Below are 20,346 nucleotides of genomic sequence, written 5' to 3'. Positions count from 1 at the left end.
TATACAGTATTATATTAATAGACATAGAATTAATTTCTTGTTATTTAATATCTAAAAAAAGAGATGAGATTGACGATAATAATTATATATTTACAATTTTTATACTTTAAATTCTGCTCATTGTGAATTAATCGATGATTAATTCGTCAAAAAATAAAATATTTTATTAACATAAATGGAATTATTAAGTTTTCGTTTAATATATGGAAAAAGAATTTAAAACAAAGAATATCGAATTGTATATATATGTATATGTAGCTAGAGTTTCTTGCCGTAAATAGTATAGGTTAAATCAAAGTCATCGATTGAGGCTGCGGTCCACTTAACGCTACAAACGCTTCGAAGCGTTCTTTGATTAGTCAATTCGTAAAATTCTTCGTTCTGATTGTTCGCTCAAACGCTTCGAAGCGTTTGTAGCGTCAAGTAGATCGCAGCCTGAATCAAAAGTTTTCGAATTTCATCGAAGTCGTTTCGACTCTTGAAAATTGAACGTTCTCGAAATCGTTCGATGTATCGATTGTTTCACCGAGTGCGTGTCAATTGAGTCTTGGGGCCAGTTTCACCAACGCCAGTTAATTTAATCGGCCGTTGTTTAGTAGAATTGACTAATTACGGTTGACAGTTAATCATCGCTTAATCGGCTTGGTGAAACTGACCCTCGGAGGAAAGGATTGAACTGATAGCCATCGACGAGATATTATTAAAGACCGTCAACCCTGGGTAAATTTTCGGCGGTATAAAAAGGGCTCCAAGGGTCGGAAGTAATTGAAGAACGCTGACATTATCGACAATTGATATAATTTTACTACTATTAACATAAATATTTGGCTAATACATTATTAAATTCATGATTTTTTATTACATAAATGCTCCATAAATATACATACTTGTAAAGCTATAATATTCTATATACTATTGAATATAGAGAATATAGAAATATAGAATATAGAAATATAGAATATAGAATATTCTATATTCTATATACTATATAGTATTGCCGAAAAATTACAATTTTTTCTCTGTAGTTGTCGTCTCTGTTGACAATCAAATTTTGACGATATACTGAAATCGTACTCCATAAAGCCGGAATCAGACTACGCATTGAAGATTGAGGTTGAAGATTGAAGATTGAAATTTGACCAATAAGGACAAAGAAATTTTAGCTCCTTTTATTTCGATTGGTCAAATTTGAATTTTTCAATCTTCAATCTCAATCTTCAATGCATAGTCTGATTCTGGCCTTAGTCCATACGTGAAACTCCAAAATGGAGGTAAGTTTGCAGTACTTTATCTATCTATGGTGCGTTCGGGGAGACGCTATTAGCGTTACTTCTGTCATTCTATCTTTGTTGTTTATTAGACGTAAAACAAGGATAGAATGACAAATAGCGCTAATAGCGACTTCCCGAACGCACCTCTAGGCTGCGGTCCACTTGACGCTACAAACGCTTCGAAGCGTTTGAGCGACCAATCAGAACAGAGAATTTTACGAATTGAATAATCAAAAAATGCTTCGAAACATTTGTAACGTCAAGTAGATCGCAGCCATAGTGACTTTAAAGGGTGTTCTACACATGTGCCATCTCGTGTTTAACTTCGGAATAACATTAGGAAAGTCAGAGAATTAAAACGCAGAGGATCAAACAGTCGATAGTACAGTCGGTACAATATTTTTGAGCGCAGATGTAACAAGCGTAGACATAATTTGTTTCACGGCCAACGACGTATGTTGAGGGGTGTTACGCCATTATTGTCGTTATGATATTAACAAGAATTTTATAAATTTGTGACGAGCATAATACCGTTAATTGAGATGAGACATATACCTCCAAATTAACAAAAAAATCCAGTTAGGTTAGTTTGGAGGAAGTTGCGAGAGTTGCGAGCTACGCTAATTTAATGTTTTCAAAGGTTAGGCATTCATGATGTAACTGTTTATTATGGAAAGACATTTGTGGACTTTCGTACAAATATTGGCTTGTATTAACGTCGTGGTAATATAAAATTACACATAAGAAATCATTCTATTTTTGATGGTGTGCACTTTTCTACGCGAGCATGTATAATGATTGTTTTGCATGTACAGTAAGTGCTCCATCTTTGTCTGAAACATACATTTATTATTCTTTATTACTATTTGTATGTGAATGGTCATTAGTATGCTCAAAGAAAGTATGCATAAATTGAGTTACCAACTCAATTTATACGGTCCCGCTTGGAGAAAATGAATATTAAGTGGAACATCCAAAAGTTGATAAATCTGTGATACATTATTTCTATGTTTTAAACTTATTGTTATCTTCCTTCTCTTTTATTTTATAATTATAATTTATATATTTTAAAATTTATCTTGTGTACTTCTGTTAAAGATAGCTAAACATTTTATTTTTGTAAAAATTACTGTAAGTTATTAGTAAATCCTTAATAAAATTAATATTAATATATGATTGTTATCGAAATAGCAGTTGAAAGAATAATCTGTTCTATTATTAAGTCTTAATAAGTATCGAAGTAATTATATTATAATACATAAAAAAACCTATGAATAATATAACGATCATGATATTACTGTGAGGAATTATAGAATAAGTCTACAGGGCAATTAAAAGCATTTTTTTCAAGAGGCATTTTTTAAAATTATTCATTTTATGAATATAATTATTAATAAATTTTTTTAAATCATTAATATAATAATAACAGTAATAATCATCTTATTATACAACTTTTGTCATACAGGCTTTGTCTACAAAATATATTCTACAAAGAGCTTAAAAATTAGCATTTGCATTTAAAAAAAAAATCTTTGTAATAATCTAGTTAATAGGATTGAATGTATAATTAATGATTTCTAACAAATGTTATATTAATGTTGTTTTCAGACTCAGAATAAAAGTGACGTTGCTCTCAGCAAAAGATTATCATACCTACTACGTCATGGGGCTACAAAGGAAAGCTTAAATATTAAACCAAATGGTTTTATCGCAGTTAATGAATTATTAAATACATCACTGCATCAATATACTATTGATGATATCAAGAGAGTAGTAAAGGAAAATAACAAACAAAGATTTACTCTTGAGACTATTAATGGTATTTTAGAGATTAAAGCAAATCAAGGACATTCAATATTCAAGATCAATGAATTGAGTTTGAAAATACTTGATTGCATAGACTTTGACGTAATTCATGGCACCTATTTTAAGTACTGGCCAAATATAAGAACAGAAGGTCTATCACGTATGAAAAGAAATCATATTCATTTTGCAAAGGGATTAAATTTTGTTAACGGTTTACGTCAAAACGCTGAACTTTTCATTTATGTGAATTTTGGGAAAGCAAAGGAAGATGGCTTAATATTTTTTGAATCTGAAAATGGTGTTGTTCTTTGTGCCGGAAATTCAAAAGGATTTATTGAAACAAAATATTTTTTGAAAGTGATTACTGCTGATGGTCAAACATTAAATTTGAATTGAAAATAATAAAATCTTAGTCAAACAAGAAACGTAACTGAATATAATAAATTACGATTATTTCCACAACTTTAAAACATGAATTCTCAATCATATGATGAATCTTTTAAACATAAAAATGAACAGGTCCCCACGAGCTCAAAAAATCAAGTAACAAAATCAGAACAAAAATCACTTGAAGAAGAGCATTATTTATCAGGAAGATCACTTTGTGTTTCACCTTTACCAAAAACACTGTTGCCAATGGATTTAGTAAATTTTTTTAGACGATTTGGAACAATTAAAAGACAACATTTTGGACAAGATTTCTTTTGGATTGAATATACTGAAAGGTAATAAAAATTTATAATAAATAAGAGCCCTATACGGTCGAAGCTAGATCTTAAGATGCTTTAAATAAATCAATCTTGAATCACTAAATATGATATATATGTACTTGACATGTATACCATAATTGTAGTCTAACGAACTGTGCACCGAAATATTTCCGGACTAAACACAATTAAACCACTGTAGTAATTTCGCGAATTAAATTAAAATTCTAATAATTTCGATGTTCAATCAGGCATCATATTTCAAAGATATTAATGTGCTGAAAAACTGTAATTAAACTTATTGAGCAAATATATAATTAAAAAACATTGTTATGCGTTACAAAACACCTACGAAAAATAGACCACTTTTCATTCATTTCTTAACATAGGCCTTTCTTCATGTTTTTCTCGATATAGCACTTTCTATGGCTCAGGCGTCGATATAGAATAAGTTTTTTCTTTTTTTTTCCTAATTTTTAGAATAAATATTTATTCTTTTGTTTATATACATCAATCAAAATTGATAATAATCAATATTTAAGAAGAAGAAAAAGAACACAAATGTTCTTAATAATAGCTAGAAGCATGTGAACAAAGGTATTACTCAATGAAATATTGCATTTATGCTGTTATTGCATTGCAGGAATCCTACTAATATTCTAATGAGCAGAACAAATTGGCTACCAAATGAAAAATTATGTATGAGAAGACTGAAGAAAAATGAAAGTAAGATATACAATCATTATATCTCTTAATAATTTTGATATGATGTTACCTATTCACGCTCATTTATTGTTTTAAAGCACAACAACAAAAGCCTACTAATTTAACAGTGCCACAACAGCAAAATGACACTGTTCGAAAAAAAAAGAAATTTGAGAATAAAACCGAAGAAGAAGAAGAAGATCCAATAAGTTATGATCGTATAAAAGATGTTATTGAAAACGAAGTGACATTTGATAATCAATTAGCAGCACTTTTAAATGCAGTACAACTTACTGAATTTGAATTGACAACAAGATATAATGTCATTTGCTCTCATTTGGATGAAATATTCAGATTGATTTTCCCAGAATGTCGGACGTTCAGATTTGGTTCAACAGTGGCGCAATTAAGCTTTAAAGAAAGTGACTTAGATATCTACATGTACGTCGGTAGAATCGGTAAGAGATTTTCTAATTTGATTATCGCATGAATAGCATATGAATCGCATATTTAATGTCTAATAAAATAATGTCCGTTTCTGTTTCAGGTTTACCGCCAAATTATTATAAACCGGATATGCCATTGCATATATGGACGACAACGGTTTTCAAGAAAGTGAGAAGAGTTATGTATAATATGAAATCTGTATTCACCAACATAATATCAATCCCTAAAGCGAAAACGCCTATTATAAAATTCCGTTATATACCGACTAACGTCTCGTGTGATATTTCCTTCAAAAATGGCCTAGGCATCTATAAAAGTGACTTCTTACGGTATTGTGCATTACGCGAGCCTCGATTAAGACCGCTAATGCTTCTCATCAAGTACTGGGCGAGGCATTTCGGGATTTCGGGTAGTGGAAGAATTTCTAGTTATGGATTAATATGTCTAATTATTTTTTACCTTCAGCAAGAATCGGTTGGTCTCCTTCCGCCTTTACTACACCTTCAGAGAAATTGTGTCCCACAGATTTTGAATGGATGGCAAGTAAATTTTGATGGAAATACTGTGTTACCAGCCATTACCAACAGCAGTAATATTGCAACATTGCTTCACAATTTCTTTGCTTTTTACGGTGAATTCAATTTTACCGGATGTGTGATATGTTTATTGGACGGAAAAACGTATTCATTGCCTGATTTCGCACAGTTAGATAAATTACCCGATTACTTGGACAGATATAAAAATTATGTCATGGATAATAATACCAAGAAATTGGATATTTACAAGCCAATATGTGTGCAGGATCCAATCGAACTTAATCAAAATACAGCCGCAAATACGTCAGATCGTGCATTACTAGCATTTCAACATTGCTGCAAATTTAGCGCTGATGTCTGTTCAACGGGTAGTGAAAATAATTACAATTTTTTAATAAAGATGTTATTCACTTCAATACCTCCTCAATTGAAACAGTTGAAGAAAAAAAAGAAAAATTTCAGAAATGTAATAAAGGCTGGTCGTTTTCTCCATGCTGGATTACCAGAAGATTTCGATACACGTACAGATATTACTAATAAAGAGCAATGTAAGAAAGATAATTGGTATTTCATCACTTTTAATCTAATAAGAGATATCTTTGAAATGATTTTTAAGTTGCAAGTTGAAGTACTTCTCGATCAAGAAACGAAGCAACAAAAAGTTAAAGTATTATCTGACGTACATACCAAAAGTTATCAAAAAGTAACGTTTCACTGCACAGGGAATAAATGTGTGTGGTACAATAGAAAGAAAAATGGTAAAACTCTTTTGGATCTTCAATTAAGTCTCCTGGAGAAAGAAGCAATTATGTCAGATAAAGTAGTGGAGCAATTAAAAGAACATGATGACGCAAACAACATAAAGCTAAATTTTATATGTACATTAGAAAAGGCGGACAACCCTGTAGCGGTAGTTGTAGTATTGAACGATGAGGACAGTCAAAGTTACATTTTTCGACAATTTGAATGTTTCGTAAATAGTTGGATACCAAAAATAATAAACAAAACATTGCTACATATGCTGCAGTACAAAAAGACCTATGATCAATTGCTATGCCACCAGTCATGATGATGTTAAAGTCGTATGCTTTCCGGCATGGACCAAACATTAGCGGTTCTTTCTATGTATTATTCTGTTGATATTATGTAATAGAATTTCATCACATACGTCTGATTAGTTCGTTTTTACAATTAATAATTTTAGACCATGTATAAATTCAGAATCTTTAGAAAAAAAAAAAATATATATATATACATACATATATATATATTTATAAATGAAGAATCTAGAACTCGAGTTTTTATTTTATACTTTTCAATATTCATATTACAATATTATTTATTGAATCCACATGATATTTAGGAATTATAATCTTTTTAGAGTAAGTATAACCGTAATATGCAATAAATGTAGTTTTTTATAAGCACAATGTATGCTTATGTCTATTTCGCTCTTCTCACAGATTCGTATCGAGAAATCAATCAAGTATTACATTTCCTATTCAGAATTTTGAATTGGGCAGTATTCACGATGCACTTAAAAAACTAAAATTTTTTAGATTGAAAGGCATAGAAATGTACTTCATGCAATTTCTAATAAATATAAATTAATAAAAATGTATTACGATTGAAAAGGATTCATTTCAACGTTCGCGAATGTGTACTTTTGAAATACTTTTTTATTTGTACGACACAAATATGCGTTGAATGTATACGAGGATGTCGGGGGATCATTTGTGTCTGCGCGCGCTCAATTTTGAATATTAAGAAAATGACGCCCACTATCGGGCTTCACGAGTACTTTCCCCCTCCCCACCTCACAAGTTTCTTTAGTAGCAGAACGGCGCGTATGTACTTGCTTGTTTTCAAAATAGTCATAATTTAATTTAAAAAATCACCTGGACACAAACGACTCTCGTATACACGGTTTGAATTAAAATTCTAACTATTCACACACCTCTAAAATGTAATAATAAACATATTGGAATAGAATGCTACACGAGTGCAACCTAAGTATTTATCAATTATCCTTGTTTTGAATGTTGATGTTAATCAAGGATAACATAATACTTGGGCAACGCTCTGGTAGGAATTCTGAACGCGCCTTTGAAGATGCTTGAAGGATAAAAAAATAATGAAAGTAATGTTTTGTAACATATATAGGTGATCGTCACAGTTAACACGTCGGCTGATATTATAGTACGTTAATGAGATTATATTGGATTTTACGAAAATGTTTGAAGATCACAACTTTTCAGATATTTCAAAGCAATATCTAAATCTACCACAAACTGCTCTAGAATGTCGAATGCTCATGATAGGTTCTTATGAATGTATTCCTCGGGAAAAAGTAGTGATTTCTTACAATGGTGTAAGATTTGATGTCCCTTTGGTAGAAGATGGTAAATTTATTTTATCTATAATGAAAATGTAGATAAAAAGAGTCATTAAGTTCTTTGAAATATTTTGATATTTTACAGGTACAAGTTTTGTAACTTTGAATGTGAAACACAGAGATGTAGTTAGACTTTTAATTAATTTTGAACAAACTATGCCAGTACTATTCTTTTATATGTCTTCAAGTATAGGAACCATGGTACGTGAATTATTAGGAATGCAAGATCCAAAGGGACCGTATTATGATCCTATTGGGAAAGGTGCGACATATACGAATTTTCTGTATTTTAAATAGTTTCTGTAGTTTCTGTAATTTAATGATTTATCTAAAAAATATTTATTCAATCTCTGCAGTTTTCGATAAACATATGTAGAATGGATTCTATATATATAATATATGTAGAAAAGATATAAAAATTCTTACAATTAGTAAAGCCGGATGTGATTAATATTAAAAATTTTTAATATTTCTTAGATCTTTTGCATAGACGTATTACGTTATTACCAGATAAGTTACCGGAGGATTCAAAGGCGATACTAACAAATTTATTCTCACGAGAAGATAAAATAGTCGAATTGAATCCCCAGGAAGCTAACGTCATACTTCTACGGGCGTTACCAAGGGATCATGTACGTGTATTTGACTGAATTATATTATATTTTATTATATATAACATACATATACATTTTTAATATAACCATATATACATTAATTTAATTTTTTTATAATGTTTACAGTCGCTTATTATTACAAGGAAGTTAAATCAAAACCTAACAAATACTACCCTCGATATTACCAGTATCGATGATGACGTACAAACGTAAGAATCTTATTTAATAATTGACTTTTGTCTTTTAATAACTCGGACAAAATGTATTTCATAATCTTATTTATTTAATCTAATATTACTTGATTTGTTATATATAATTATAAATTGTAAATATAATTATTGAATTTTTTAATGCGTAAACTATTTCTTTTTGTAGAATAATTACATATCCACCATTTCCTGCAGAAGGAAGAATGACCATTAACACTAGACATTATCTATGTCTCGCAGAAGACCAATACTTGAACGATATGATTATAGAATTTTATTTAAAGTATTTAACCTTAGAGGTATTGTCAGAATTTGATCAACGTAGAACTCACATGTTCAGTTCATTTTTTTATCAGCGTTTGATCACTCCATATTTCGGAGAAACCCAAAATACCGTGACACTTGCCACCGAACGGCACGCAAGAGTACAAAGGTGGACGAGGGATGTTAATATATTTGAAAAAGATTTTGTTATAGTTCCTATAAACAAATAGTAAGTAATCCTATAAATTTAACATGAAGTTAATATAAGCTTAAGATACGGTGCTTTATATGGAGTATCTTCCAACAAAAGACACACATGACACTGTGTGCACCATTACATCCTTATTCGTCAATGTTAAACAAGGATGAGATGATCACTGTATTGTACTGAGTCGCTTGTTGGAAGGCACCCATGGTGTTCCGGTACTAGGTTCACTCAGGACAGTCAGAACCGAGAATCTTAAAAGTTGGAATCAATATTGGGATATCGGATAAAGCATTGAAGTTTTATCGCATATACATTCGTGTCTTACAAGAAGAGGCTACGCTCTGCTCTTTACCGATTTTGATCAAACTTGCAGCGATGTTAGAAGAGCCTACCAAATGAACACCTGTAAAGCTATTTCCGCTAATGGGCCTTAGAAGCCGAGTAGGCTCCTCTAACATCGCTGCAAGTTTGATCAAAATCGTTGAAAAGCAGAGCATAGTCTCTCCTTGTTAGTCTTATATTGAAATTTATCTCATATTAAATAGTTTGTAATAAACGAGCTAATCAATTTTATTAATTTTATTCTTTAAGTAATTCTATTGACTTTTCGTAACATAGGCATAGATTATATCATATTTTGCGTAACAATATAACATTATTTATAGTGAACACTGGTTCTTGGTTATTATTTGCTTTCCTGGATTAGTTGGAAAAGTTTCCAAACATACAAAAACTAGCAAAAGTGATAGTTTCGTTAGTTATTTTAATATGGGCGAAGACTCTTCTAAATCTGTACAAAAGAACAAAAAAATAAAAACAGAGCAGAAGGAAATCAAGATGTAAGCAGCACGTTTATATATATATATATATCATGTATTTAATGCAATTTATATTGTGATTTTAATATTTGAATAATTTAATTTATAGTCCTTGCATATTAATATTTGATTCGCTCGGTGGTACTAAATACCCATCGGTAATTACTACATTAAGAGATTATTTAAGTTGCGAATATGTTGTCAAATTTGGTGTAAAAAAGACATTCTCGAAAGATACTATTAAAGCAGCGTATCCGAAAGTACCCAAGCAATCAAATTGTACTGATTGCGGATTATATTTATTACAATATGTGGAAAGTTTTTTCAAGGCAAGTACATATTAAAATATCTTTAATATTTAATTTTTTTATTATTACGTGTATATTCTATATGTCTATGATTATGTATAATTAATATGATTGAGTTTATTTCCCTTTCCACAGGATCCTATTAAAGATTATACTTTGCCAATTAAAACCTTGGAAGTATGGTTTGAAGAAATTGTCATAACGAGGAAGAGGGAGGAATTATCGAATTTGATAATTAAATTAATGAATAACATTAAAGGGAATAAAACTATTAATTTGCCTACTATAAAATTTCCGACACAAAATAGCAAGTTGAAACCGGAAATTAGATGTAATTACTTCTGAACACAGAATATAGCAACGATTATTTTAAGACAAAATTTCTAATATATTTGTTATCACAAATGTTGCTATAGATCTGTTTTTAATCTTTTTTTTGAATACATTAAACATAATTGTATTAATTCATTTAATAGTTATTCGTGTTACTTAATAAAATAGTGCTGATTTATAATTTAATCGTAGTTTGATCGAAGTTGTCCTGAAAATTAAATATAATTGCATTATTTTAGCTTAATGCTCAATAATGAAATACATACAACTGTGAGATGCCTTGAAGAATTGTTTTGTCAATTTAAAAGTGATCATAATAATATAATCAGCTTTGACAATGAAATTATATATACATAAACATGTTCTGTTAAATAATGTAACAATTTCATTTAGAATTAAATTGTTTAAAATATTTATATGCTTTTACATTTAATTTTTACATTTAGTATACATCAATCTTGTAATGCAAGTTGAATTCGCTAATAGATAATTATTACTTGCTTTTCGCTTTTGAGAATTGATTGAGGTGAAAATTACAAAAAAATGAACAAATTTATTAAATGTTGACCAATGAAATTATAAATGTCCAGTAAATTTCGCTCACGTTTGTAATTTTCACCTCGATTCAAGATACACGATAGAGTCCCTTCGTAAAGTACGCGGCGACGATCTAACTTTTGCCGCGCTGCAAATTCAAATTTTCCCGCGCGATGGAAGATATGTACGTAATGCTATTTCCGGAAAACTGGATGATTGATTGGTTTACCGCGTCGACTCTTGCCGCGCGGCGAGCGTTTCCGCGTTCTGTGCAGGAGCCATTGCGCACTAGTTATGTTTTCGAACGTAGTCTTGTTAGGAGTTAGGTTAGTTTCGCTAACTGAACGAGTTAGAAAGAGAGAAGACTCATCGTCGAGCAGGCACAGGTGTTTCCTCGGGTATTTTATTCGCACGCTCGAAATCTTGCCGATTTTCATCGTTATTTATCATTTCTTCCGATTCTAACGGATTTTCCTATTTCCGACATTTATGTACGTGAGGCTGCCTGCGTCAGGCACTCTTCCTCACAATAACTACAATAACCCTACAGCACCGGGAAGCGGAAACCACGTTTTCATTTTCCTTAAGCAAACTGATAACTAAGCTCGGCCGTTATTTCGTTTCCCGGAATCGATCGTCCTATTCTACATGTGATATATGTTGGAGAGTTCGAGCACTGTGCTCGTCAGTATACTTATCAGTGTGATAAAATTGAATCTAAAAATTTACACGTCCAGAGTTGAGAAACGTCTAAACCTTAAAGAGTTTCATTGTTGTGTTCAATATCGATAAACTTGCTGAAGATAAAATACAGATATACTTGGGATTGGATGAGATATAGATCTTATTGAATACAAGAATATGTATGGATTGCAACGATAAATTGAAATGACAGCAATAGTAACTGAAATGATATAACTTGATATCTCAAAACATTTGTTCAATCACATCAGTATATTTTTTTTTAACGTAACAAACGAATTGCAATAGCAATATAAGGCCTATTTTCTGAACTGATGTACACTTTTGAAACTTAAAGTGATAAGTACATATTTGATATTAGGCAAAAGTGAGAAAGAGAGTTCTATTGCAGTCTCTAAAAGCAGGAATAAAAGAGCAGTCCTATAAATACAAGGAGCATAATTAAGTTTTATTTAGAACTTAAAAGATATTTTCTTGATCACTTTAGAGTCCTGAGAGTACTGCAGAGTTAAAATTACAAATTGGTGAGCAACATGGATGGTGCAAGCAATAAAGTTGTTCAACTGAAAGAAGAAATGGAAATAAAAAAAGAAGATGCAAATACAGCTGGCAGGATATTCGTGAAGCAATTCCACCAGTTACTGGAGGATCCTTTGTTGAAAAATACCAGTGATGATGTGCAACGTGCGATCAAGGGTCTTCGAGAAATACCGGATGAAGAACTGAATGAGTTCCTCGATGATGAAGACTTTATGAAAGGATTGGACGTCGTAGATGCTTGGGAAAGAGATGAAGATAAAAACCGTGAGATTGAGCAAGTCAAGACAGAGTCTACAAAGCAGGGAAAGAACCAAATCTCTAGGTAGTGTCATTAAATAAATAATAATTAAGTAAATTTTTATGTAATATTATATTGTTACTATACTTTATATTACGAATAAAGCCGTTTTGTGCTCTTACAAGTGCAATTTCTGTAAAAAAATTCTAATGGCGCCACAATTTTTCTTGGATTGAGTTCATTACATTAATTTGTAACATTTGTACTGTACAAATGTATTATGTTCTAATTTTAGTAATTTAGTTATAAGTTACAAAACTACATTGTTAGATAATTTCCTTTTTCTGCTACGTATACGCTATGTGTATGATACATGTATACAATCTATTATGTTTAATATGGAAGTTTGCATACTTTAGCAAACAAATGATGGCAAGAGTAATTATAGGGAACATCATCGTCTCGAGAAGGACAAACGCAAAAAGCCGAAGAAAGAAGAGAAGAAACGTGAGGAGACTCGGCGGGATCCTTTGAAGAGCACCAAGGACATCGAAAGAGACAAGATGCGAACGAAGAGAGACACCGAGAACAAGCTTCTTGCTGAAAAGGAGAAGGCGATCAAACATTTATTGGACTCGGATAACGTAGTCCCACCTGGCACGGAAACTGAAGCTATCCTGAGCATCGCGGAGGAACAGAATAGAGAACGAGCTCAGCGTGAAGCTCAACGAAACAGAGAGCATCGTAGAAGCAAATCGTTAGAACGTTATGAAAGATCGAGTCCATCTCGGCGCAGAACTCCCGATCGATCTCGATTGAGTCCCCATCGACGAAAAAGTCCCTTTGTAAACTCGGATCATCGTAGGAGCCCATTTAAAAAAAGCGTAGAAAAACATAGAAGTCCTTACAGATACAGTCCAGGTAGATTGAAAAATTCACCGCGCTCCTACGATCGAAGAAGCCCCAAATTAAGTCCTGATTCTCGACGAAGAAGTCCTAGACGACTTAGTGGAGAACGACGATCCAGTATAGAAAGAAGACGGAGTACTGAGCGACGTAGGAGACGCAATGATTGGATGCATGAACGGTGAGGAGACAACATTCTTAACATCTTTGTTAAGAAATATTTAAATTCTTTCCGATTCAGAAAAGAGATTTGAAAACTTACTGTCACGTAGTTAAACATTATTTTTTTATACTGCGTGTACAGTAAAGTTACAAATAGCATGTTGTGTACAAATATATTGTAATTACGGTTTATTATACAATATATTGGTTTATGGTAGACATAATTTTTCAGACTTTGCGTTCTAATTTTGTATTTATATTACTGTATTGTACAAATATGTAAAAATATACTAGATTATATCTTAGTAATTATCTTGATTAAGCCGAAGAAGTCGATCTCACGATCGGAGGAGTCGCAGTATGGAACGTTCGAGAAGACGATTAAGCCGTTCACCAATGAGCAGACGGTACAGTCCCCGTCGTCGAAGTCGCACACGTAGCAGATCATTGGAGAAGCGCCCCAGGAAGCGTTCACCCTTCATCAACGAACTAGCAAGACAATTAGGACATGAAGCAATGTCGACTGCTGTGAACACCAGTGGATACGTACCGTCCTCGACGATGGAAGGAATTGCACCGTTACTCATCCCACCCACATATCAGCAAGAAGCGGATAGGCCACCACCGCCAACGCAGCCGCCACCACCACCACAACCACCGTTGCCATCGTCATCATCAGCTATGTTACCACCTATGTCAAATGGACCGCCATTTATGAACTTTGAACCTATACCGACTGCAGCACCGCTAATGAATTTCGAACCTATGCCTCCCCCATCTATGGCCCCAACCATGACTCCAGCCAGTTATGCATCCGGTCCGGTTATGTACAATCAGCCGAATGCTGCTGCTGCTGCTCCGCCACCGGTGATGTGTTCACCATTGCTTCCTGTACCCTCGCCGCAACCTGTACCTCCTCCTGTGATGGATCGTGCGCATGTATCGTATAATCCATCGTATACTGCACCGTTTGTCCAACAATCATCGATCCGTCAATTTGAACCTCCTAACAAATCTTTAAATCATTCAACTACATCCTCCACGTCGTCGCAGAAGCAGAATTATACAGAACATGGATCAGCGACATCGTACAAGGAAGTTTACTCTCCACCCCATCAGGAACGAATGAAGACACCTGAACCACCGATCATCTCCAAACCAAAAGTAATTGCAATATATATAATAGTGACGCGTATTTGGTTTTGTCTTAAGTTTGACAAGAAATGTTTATCGGTATGTCAAAGTTAATGAGCACATTAATTTATTTTAATTTGTCATATGAAGATTGTATTTATTTCAATCATGTATTTTATCTATAGAAAAAAATTAATTGTTTTTGACCTTGATCTTGCAGCAAAAAACCAGCTTATCCAGTCTATTGGAAGCATCTGTTTCAGCCAAAGGTGCGAATATATTTTAATTTTTTGATCGCGTAAAAATCGCGTAAAGATATAAGAACTGATACAGTTCACTTTTTTTGATTGAACCACAAGGATACAAACTACGTTTCTTATGTATCCTATTTATGGAACGATACTAATTTTTGTTTTTATCACATCCTTTAGATTCATCTAATATACCAGTACTATATCCAGGTAAGAACTTTGAAATTTTTAAAATTCAATTTAAATTGCAATTTAAATGCTTGTTAATTGCGCTATATATATAGTTGTGTGACGATTAGATGTGCAATTAAAGTGTGGTTTTGTTTAAAGACATTTTTCTCTTACGTGATTTACAACGTACGTGAAGATTTGTAAGAAGCATGACGTAAAACCTATTTTTATAAGCATGGTATATATAGTTCGGAATTTTATTCTACGCGACTCTGTTTTTTTTTTCTACTGATAGGATTCAAGCCTGAAATAATGCGACATTGCGAACAAGCGCTATACCAGCTTCCCATGGAGGATCCGCGTTTAAAGATGAAGGGTAGATTTTTTTACGATCGCAGCGAAGAGAACAATACGAAAGACGTTTCCGACGATCATACATCGAATTCGATACTTCTGCAGAAAAGTAAAACCAAGATATTTTGGAAAGAGACCAACACGGAACAGCCAATACCGGTTCCGAAAACAACTCAAACGCATCAGAAAATCTGTCAGACAGATGAGGTGGAAACGGAAACTAAAGGGGTGCAAGCACGTGTTACCACGGCCGACTTTGCATCACAGGTCTATGCGGACGACCTCCAGCAGGTAAAAGAAGATAGACGGCCAATAATGGATCGTTTAGATTGGAGCGCACGAGATACTTACGAATATGGATCCAAGTTTCGCGAAGTAGAGGATCTGAGATGGAGTCTAAGTAACTCTTCGCAGAGACGTACTTGGAACAGGCAGACGTCTCCTTCTAGAAGACCCGACGAGCAGGAGCATCATTTAGAGCCTATGAATCATGAATCTAGAAGTTCGAGGCTGGATTCTCCTATTAGAAGCAATGAGTTTTCTGCTCATTCTAATGTACGTGATCACTATAGTCATGATAAATATTCGCCGAATTATCAAAGACGTTCTATGGAGCGTGATGAATTTCATGATAGAAGAAGTGATCACAGCCGTGGAGAAAGCCCGATGGAACTAGAAGAATCTGATGATGAATTAATGACTGGTCATACATTCCAAAGAGGATCTGATTGGCATGGAAGAGGGAAAGTCTCAAGGGGTAAAAGTCATAATTTGCGAGGAAAACATATAGGAGGAAGACCATACCGGAGTCGCGGAAACTATCGGGGCAAGTTTTAAAACTATTCATTATATACAAAATATTTTTTGAACAATTATATGATCTATTTCATTAATATTATATATATATATATATATGTATATGCATATATATATATATATATATAGAAAGCGACAAGAAATATTTTAAACAGTATATAAATGATTAAACATTAAATGATACTGATTTTTATGATACTATGTGCATGGAATTATTTCATGTTAAATAAAAAGTGAAGAGAATACAATTTTCAGGATAAATTCAAGTATGAATTTATAGTGAACAACAGTGAAAAAAACTACATAGCATAAAATGTGTGCATAATATGCTCAAATATCTTTATATAAGTGTGTTTGATGAAAGCAATACTTGTACATACAGCCCTTGAAAAGAGTACCAATATCTGCAAAAGTATCATATCGTCATCTGAGCATCATTTCTTTTTATCATGAGAGTTGTCACAATCAAAATGATTATATACATATATGTAATCTTACATCGTAAGATCTCATAGATATGACAAATGTTGACATACTTCGATACTTTTGTTATTTTGTTTGTGTTGTTAATATTGTATTTACAATGACGTTGGACAACAATTTTTGTACAACAAAATACAGTCTTAGGATTAAGAAAACGTAGTATATGTAACGTAATAAAGACGTAACGTAGATTTAAAAGAAATTTTAATGTAATAAAATTTTAAAACAAAAATAATAAAAGTTATGAATTAAATTTATATTATAGGAATTAGCGTGTATCAATTTTGTTTTTTATCCCGAAGATAATATTGTAAAAACACTACCTATTACATTTCAATATATTAACTATAGGTATATCTCTACGTTTTTATAACTACAAATAGTTCTCTATTTGTGCGATAAATTACTTTATGTAGAGTTAGAAATATATTGTTGGCTATAAATTAATTTTTTAATTGTGCATATTTTTTTTATTAGTAAAATGTATGCTGCGAGCTAATCCTAAATGATTGCACACGTTGCACAGTGCTGCTCGAGTATTGCATCATATTATGCCATGCAGTTTGTACGTCCATTCGTAATCTTTTATTTTTTATAAATAAAATTCATTTGCATTACTCTTTGTTCCGATTTTATTATTATATTTTTCACAGAGACAGCGTTTATCAGGTGCCATCTTGTCGCGCAAACTGTTAGTATAGTACGTGATATATATCTTGTAAAGTTTTCCAGATGTAATTTTTTTCTTAAAGTTTTTCATATAATTTTTCAGAATTTTTTGCAATATTTATATAATTCTATAACTTTTAATTTTTTACATGTTTTAGAAATGCTGAGAAATTCTACATCTTTTCCAGAATATGAATTCTGAAATATTCTAAAATCTTTTATTTTATGATTTTCGAGAAGAAAATTTATAATATCTGAAGAAATTTGTTTCTTTTTAGAAATTTTCATAAATTTAAAATATAAAAAATTCTTAAAAATATGCAATGTAAGAATTTTTTTTACCAGTAATTTATTACAGTGCAAATATTCGTGCACATTAATAAAATTTTTAATTGTTTAATGCTATACCTTTACGTCGACATGTATCAAGTAATTATAATCGAAATACATACTTTTTAAAAAATAATTTCAAACTATGTTAATGAATTATTGATAAAAATTGAATAAAAATTTTTGAAATAATTTTATTGCAAATCATTTTTGTGATCATGTTCCGTAAGTGATGTCTACGAATTTTTTTCAACAAAATGTAAATATATTTTTATTTGATACGCAGTAGTTTTGCGTATTTATATTCATCTTTACCATTAATAATAATATTAATTAGAGATGTCACAGTTCATTTAGATTGATTAACTATAAGTATATAAAATACCATCGATCGTAGTGAATACACAAAAATATAGACATTAGGTACTAATTGATTTTTATCTGTATTTTGTAAATACAAATTAATTTTTACAATTTAGAAAGAGTGATTATTTAAAAACGTATCCATCATAATGTTTTGAAAAAAAAAATAATTGCATTGTTAAACTTAACATAAATCCCTAGCGACGCGTTCTTTAGAAGTTAATTGCGCTGCAAATTGCATTCTTTTAATCTTCCGGCACGACTGTTCGATTCAAATTACTCTAGCGAGCAATTTATACTGCAATTTAGCGCACATTCAGTTTATGAACGTCCGGTTTAGATTGCTCGCGAATTCCGCTTGACTTTGCGGATATGAATGTATCATCGCAAAATCGCTCAATGATCTTGACAGAAATCTTAGAGGAGGATGCACCAAGTCGACTATACGTCACGTCGAGTCGATTTCCCGTTTAAGTAGCTTATGATTCATTTTAAATCATTCACCGCTTTTAGACGAAACGTTCTTTCTCTCCGAGACATCAGTTGTTTTTTTTTTTTTTACTTTGTGATCAAATTTCTCATTCGAAATTCGATTACCTGACTAGAGAGAAGAAATAGTCTTCGCTAGATTGATACGTTTTTTTTTGATCAAACGACACGATTACTTTCCATGAGGAATGATTATGATAAAATGATTATGTTTTTCATGAAAGTTAATTCTACATTTAGTAATCAACCTTATTCGCAGTTGTTATGGATTGACGAAACGATCGGATTAGCTTGAAACGTTCATTTTTGTTCCAATTGAATAAATTCATCATGTTGATGGATCCGTTTTCTATTTTGGAAGAGAAGAGAGGTTTTTTCTTCTCACTTTTTCTTGATTTTGGATTTACAATCATTACGGTCGCAGTGTCATTTAATTAAATCCAAAACGGATTTTGTTTTCTATTTATGAAACTATATATTTATTTTTCTTTGATGTATTATATTTTTGTTTCTAATGAAAAAAATGTGATTCTCTTTCAACTTTAAGCACAATGTGGAATTTTTCATAAGTATCGGCAAGATAATCAGATTGATATCAATTAAAGGATCGCCATTTTTACAATAAACTGTATTAGAAAGCTGTTTATAATCGTTGTATAGTGATCACAGTTGCTTAAATTCAGAATGGATTTCGTCTTATGTTTATAAATGATATTTCTTTTTCTTTAATATATTATTATTTTTACGTTCTTTACAAAGAATTAACGTGATCCTTTAAGCTTAATATGTAGTTTCTGCCAAATATCAGATTGATGTCAAAGATCGCTATTTTTAATTCTGTATTAGCTAAACTGTTAAAAACAGTCGAAATAAAAAGAAAGTCGTTCGAAAAAGAAAGTAAAGAATTTTAATTCAGATAAATCGATTTATATAATATATATTCAAAACGGCGAACAATTTCGCTTTCAAATATCTTAACAACGACTCTGGTACATTCACCCCAAAGTCATATCCAACGAGATCTCATTTATATAGCAAAGGGATAATTGAATTAATTAATTCCAATTTAATGAATGAAACGGTATTATATTGATATTGAGAATGCAATCCACGGGGCCGAGTGGCGCGTTGTGCGCCGGGCGGAGGCGGCATCTGGCGGGAATGGGGAGCATCCGCTGTTGTCAAGCGGCGCGATATCGCGTTGGCAGGCCTGCCAGACGACGGCGCGGCCCCGAAGGCCGTATTTCGGTACGCGCGCGCGCTATCTTTCTCTCCTTCCTTCTCTCTCCCGCGCGCTTTACCGCCGCACGACGTTGGCGCCCCGCTCGCGCGCCGCCTCGCGGCCGATTACGCCAACTATTTCGGCATGGATCCAGCTCCATGTTCGCCCGTGAAAGCGATGCGGTGTTCCCGCGGTTAGGACGTTGTACGATTCTCGTGTGTGCTGCGGGAACGTCGCGCGTTATCCGTCGTGCAAGCCGCGTGCTCGAGCGCCCGCTCGACGTCGTCGCGATCGGTGCTCGTTCGTGCGCGTCCGCGAGCCAGTGGTGCGTCGGACAACCTCGTCTCGTGTGTCTCGG

The 20,346-nt window shown here is 32.7% G+C and overlaps 4 protein-coding genes across 6 annotated transcripts; all 4 read left to right on the top strand.

Moving 5' to 3' along the window:
• The first annotated feature begins 1,675 nt into the window (after positions 1-1,675).
• Positions 1,676-3,547, top strand: LOC108723872 (tRNA 2'-phosphotransferase 1). 3 transcript variants are annotated; one of them, XM_018449905.1, is made up of 2 exons: positions 1,676-1,911; positions 2,880-3,547. In XM_018449905.1, exons 1-2 carry the CDS (start codon positions 1,900-1,902, stop codon positions 3,471-3,473), a joined length of 606 nt encoding a protein of 201 aa, XP_018305407.1. In that variant the 5' UTR covers positions 1,676-1,899; the 3' UTR covers positions 3,474-3,547. The 3 variants fall into 3 exon arrangements, 2 of the variants coding, with proteins under 2 accessions (XP_018305407.1, XP_018305406.1); XR_001936667.1 differs by having other exon boundaries at positions 1,767-1,786; positions 2,880-2,954; XM_018449904.1 differs by lacking the exon at positions 1,676-1,911 and adding an exon at positions 1,989-2,085.
• On the top strand, positions 3,479-6,632 carry LOC108723871 (speckle targeted PIP5K1A-regulated poly(A) polymerase). The gene is made up of 4 exons (XM_018449903.1): positions 3,479-3,802; positions 4,428-4,510; positions 4,588-4,947; positions 5,037-6,632. The coding sequence occupies exons 1-4, from the start codon at positions 3,549-3,551 to the stop codon at positions 6,539-6,541; spliced, it is 2,202 nt and encodes a 733-aa protein (XP_018305405.1). The 5' UTR covers positions 3,479-3,548; the 3' UTR covers positions 6,542-6,632.
• Positions 6,633-6,870: 238 nt separating this feature from the next.
• Positions 6,871-10,645, top strand: LOC108723754 (sentrin-specific protease 7). The gene is made up of 8 exons (XM_018449701.1): positions 6,871-7,874; positions 7,953-8,129; positions 8,345-8,499; positions 8,608-8,690; positions 8,857-9,183; positions 9,828-10,001; positions 10,090-10,309; positions 10,424-10,645. Exons 1-8 carry the CDS (start codon positions 7,706-7,708, stop codon positions 10,631-10,633), a joined length of 1,515 nt encoding a protein of 504 aa, XP_018305203.1. The 5' UTR covers positions 6,871-7,705; the 3' UTR covers positions 10,634-10,645.
• A 1,304-nt stretch (positions 10,646-11,949) lies between these two features.
• On the top strand, positions 11,950-16,453 carry LOC108723864 (serine/arginine repetitive matrix protein 2). Its single transcript, XM_018449891.1, has 6 exons — positions 11,950-12,722; positions 13,087-13,725; positions 14,030-14,870; positions 15,061-15,109; positions 15,272-15,301; positions 15,558-16,453. Exons 1-6 carry the CDS (start codon positions 12,394-12,396, stop codon positions 16,451-16,453), a joined length of 2,784 nt encoding a protein of 927 aa, XP_018305393.1. The 5' UTR covers positions 11,950-12,393.
• Positions 16,454-20,346: the final 3,893 nt, after the last annotated feature.

This window comes from Mycetomoellerius zeteki, unplaced genomic scaffold (genome assembly GCF_001594055.1).
Source record: "Mycetomoellerius zeteki isolate Tzet28-1 unplaced genomic scaffold, Tzet1.0 scaffold25, whole genome shotgun sequence".
NCBI classification, from domain to species: Eukaryota; Metazoa; Arthropoda; class Insecta; order Hymenoptera; family Formicidae; genus Mycetomoellerius; species Mycetomoellerius zeteki.
The sequence above is the reverse complement of the archived record's forward strand: the minus strand, read 5'-3'. Positions and strand labels throughout refer to the sequence as shown.

Bases quoted from the DNA above. Each gene is read 5' to 3' on its own strand.
- LOC108723872 (XM_018449904.1), top strand. From the start codon at position 2,059: ATGTATAATGATTGTTTTGCATGTACA. The intron at 2,086-2,879 runs GTAAGTGCTCCA...TGTTGTTTTCAG, and splicing joins ATGATTGTTTTGCATGTACA to ACTCAGAATAAAAGTGACGT.
- LOC108723871 (XM_018449903.1), top strand. From the start codon at position 3,549: ATGAATTCTCAATCATATGATGAATCTTTTAAACATAAAAATGAACAG. The intron at 3,803-4,427 runs GTAATAAAAATT...ATTGCATTGCAG, and splicing joins TGGATTGAATATACTGAAAG to GAATCCTACTAATATTCTAA. The intron at 4,948-5,036 runs GTAAGAGATTTT...TTTCTGTTTCAG, and splicing joins CATGTACGTCGGTAGAATCG to GTTTACCGCCAAATTATTAT.
- LOC108723754 (XM_018449701.1), top strand. From the start codon at position 7,706: ATGTTTGAAGATCACAACTTTTCAGATATTTCAAAGCAATATCTAAAT. The intron at 8,691-8,856 runs GTAAGAATCTTA...TTCTTTTTGTAG, and splicing joins ATCGATGATGACGTACAAAC to AATAATTACATATCCACCAT. The intron at 9,184-9,827 runs GTAAGTAATCCT...CATTATTTATAG, and splicing joins ATAGTTCCTATAAACAAATA to TGAACACTGGTTCTTGGTTA.
- LOC108723864 (XM_018449891.1), top strand. From the start codon at position 12,394: ATGGATGGTGCAAGCAATAAAGTTGTTCAACTGAAAGAAGAAATGGAA. The intron at 14,871-15,060 runs GTAATTGCAATA...TTGATCTTGCAG, and splicing joins CGATCATCTCCAAACCAAAA to CAAAAAACCAGCTTATCCAG. The intron at 15,110-15,271 runs GTGCGAATATAT...CACATCCTTTAG, and splicing joins AGCATCTGTTTCAGCCAAAG to ATTCATCTAATATACCAGTA.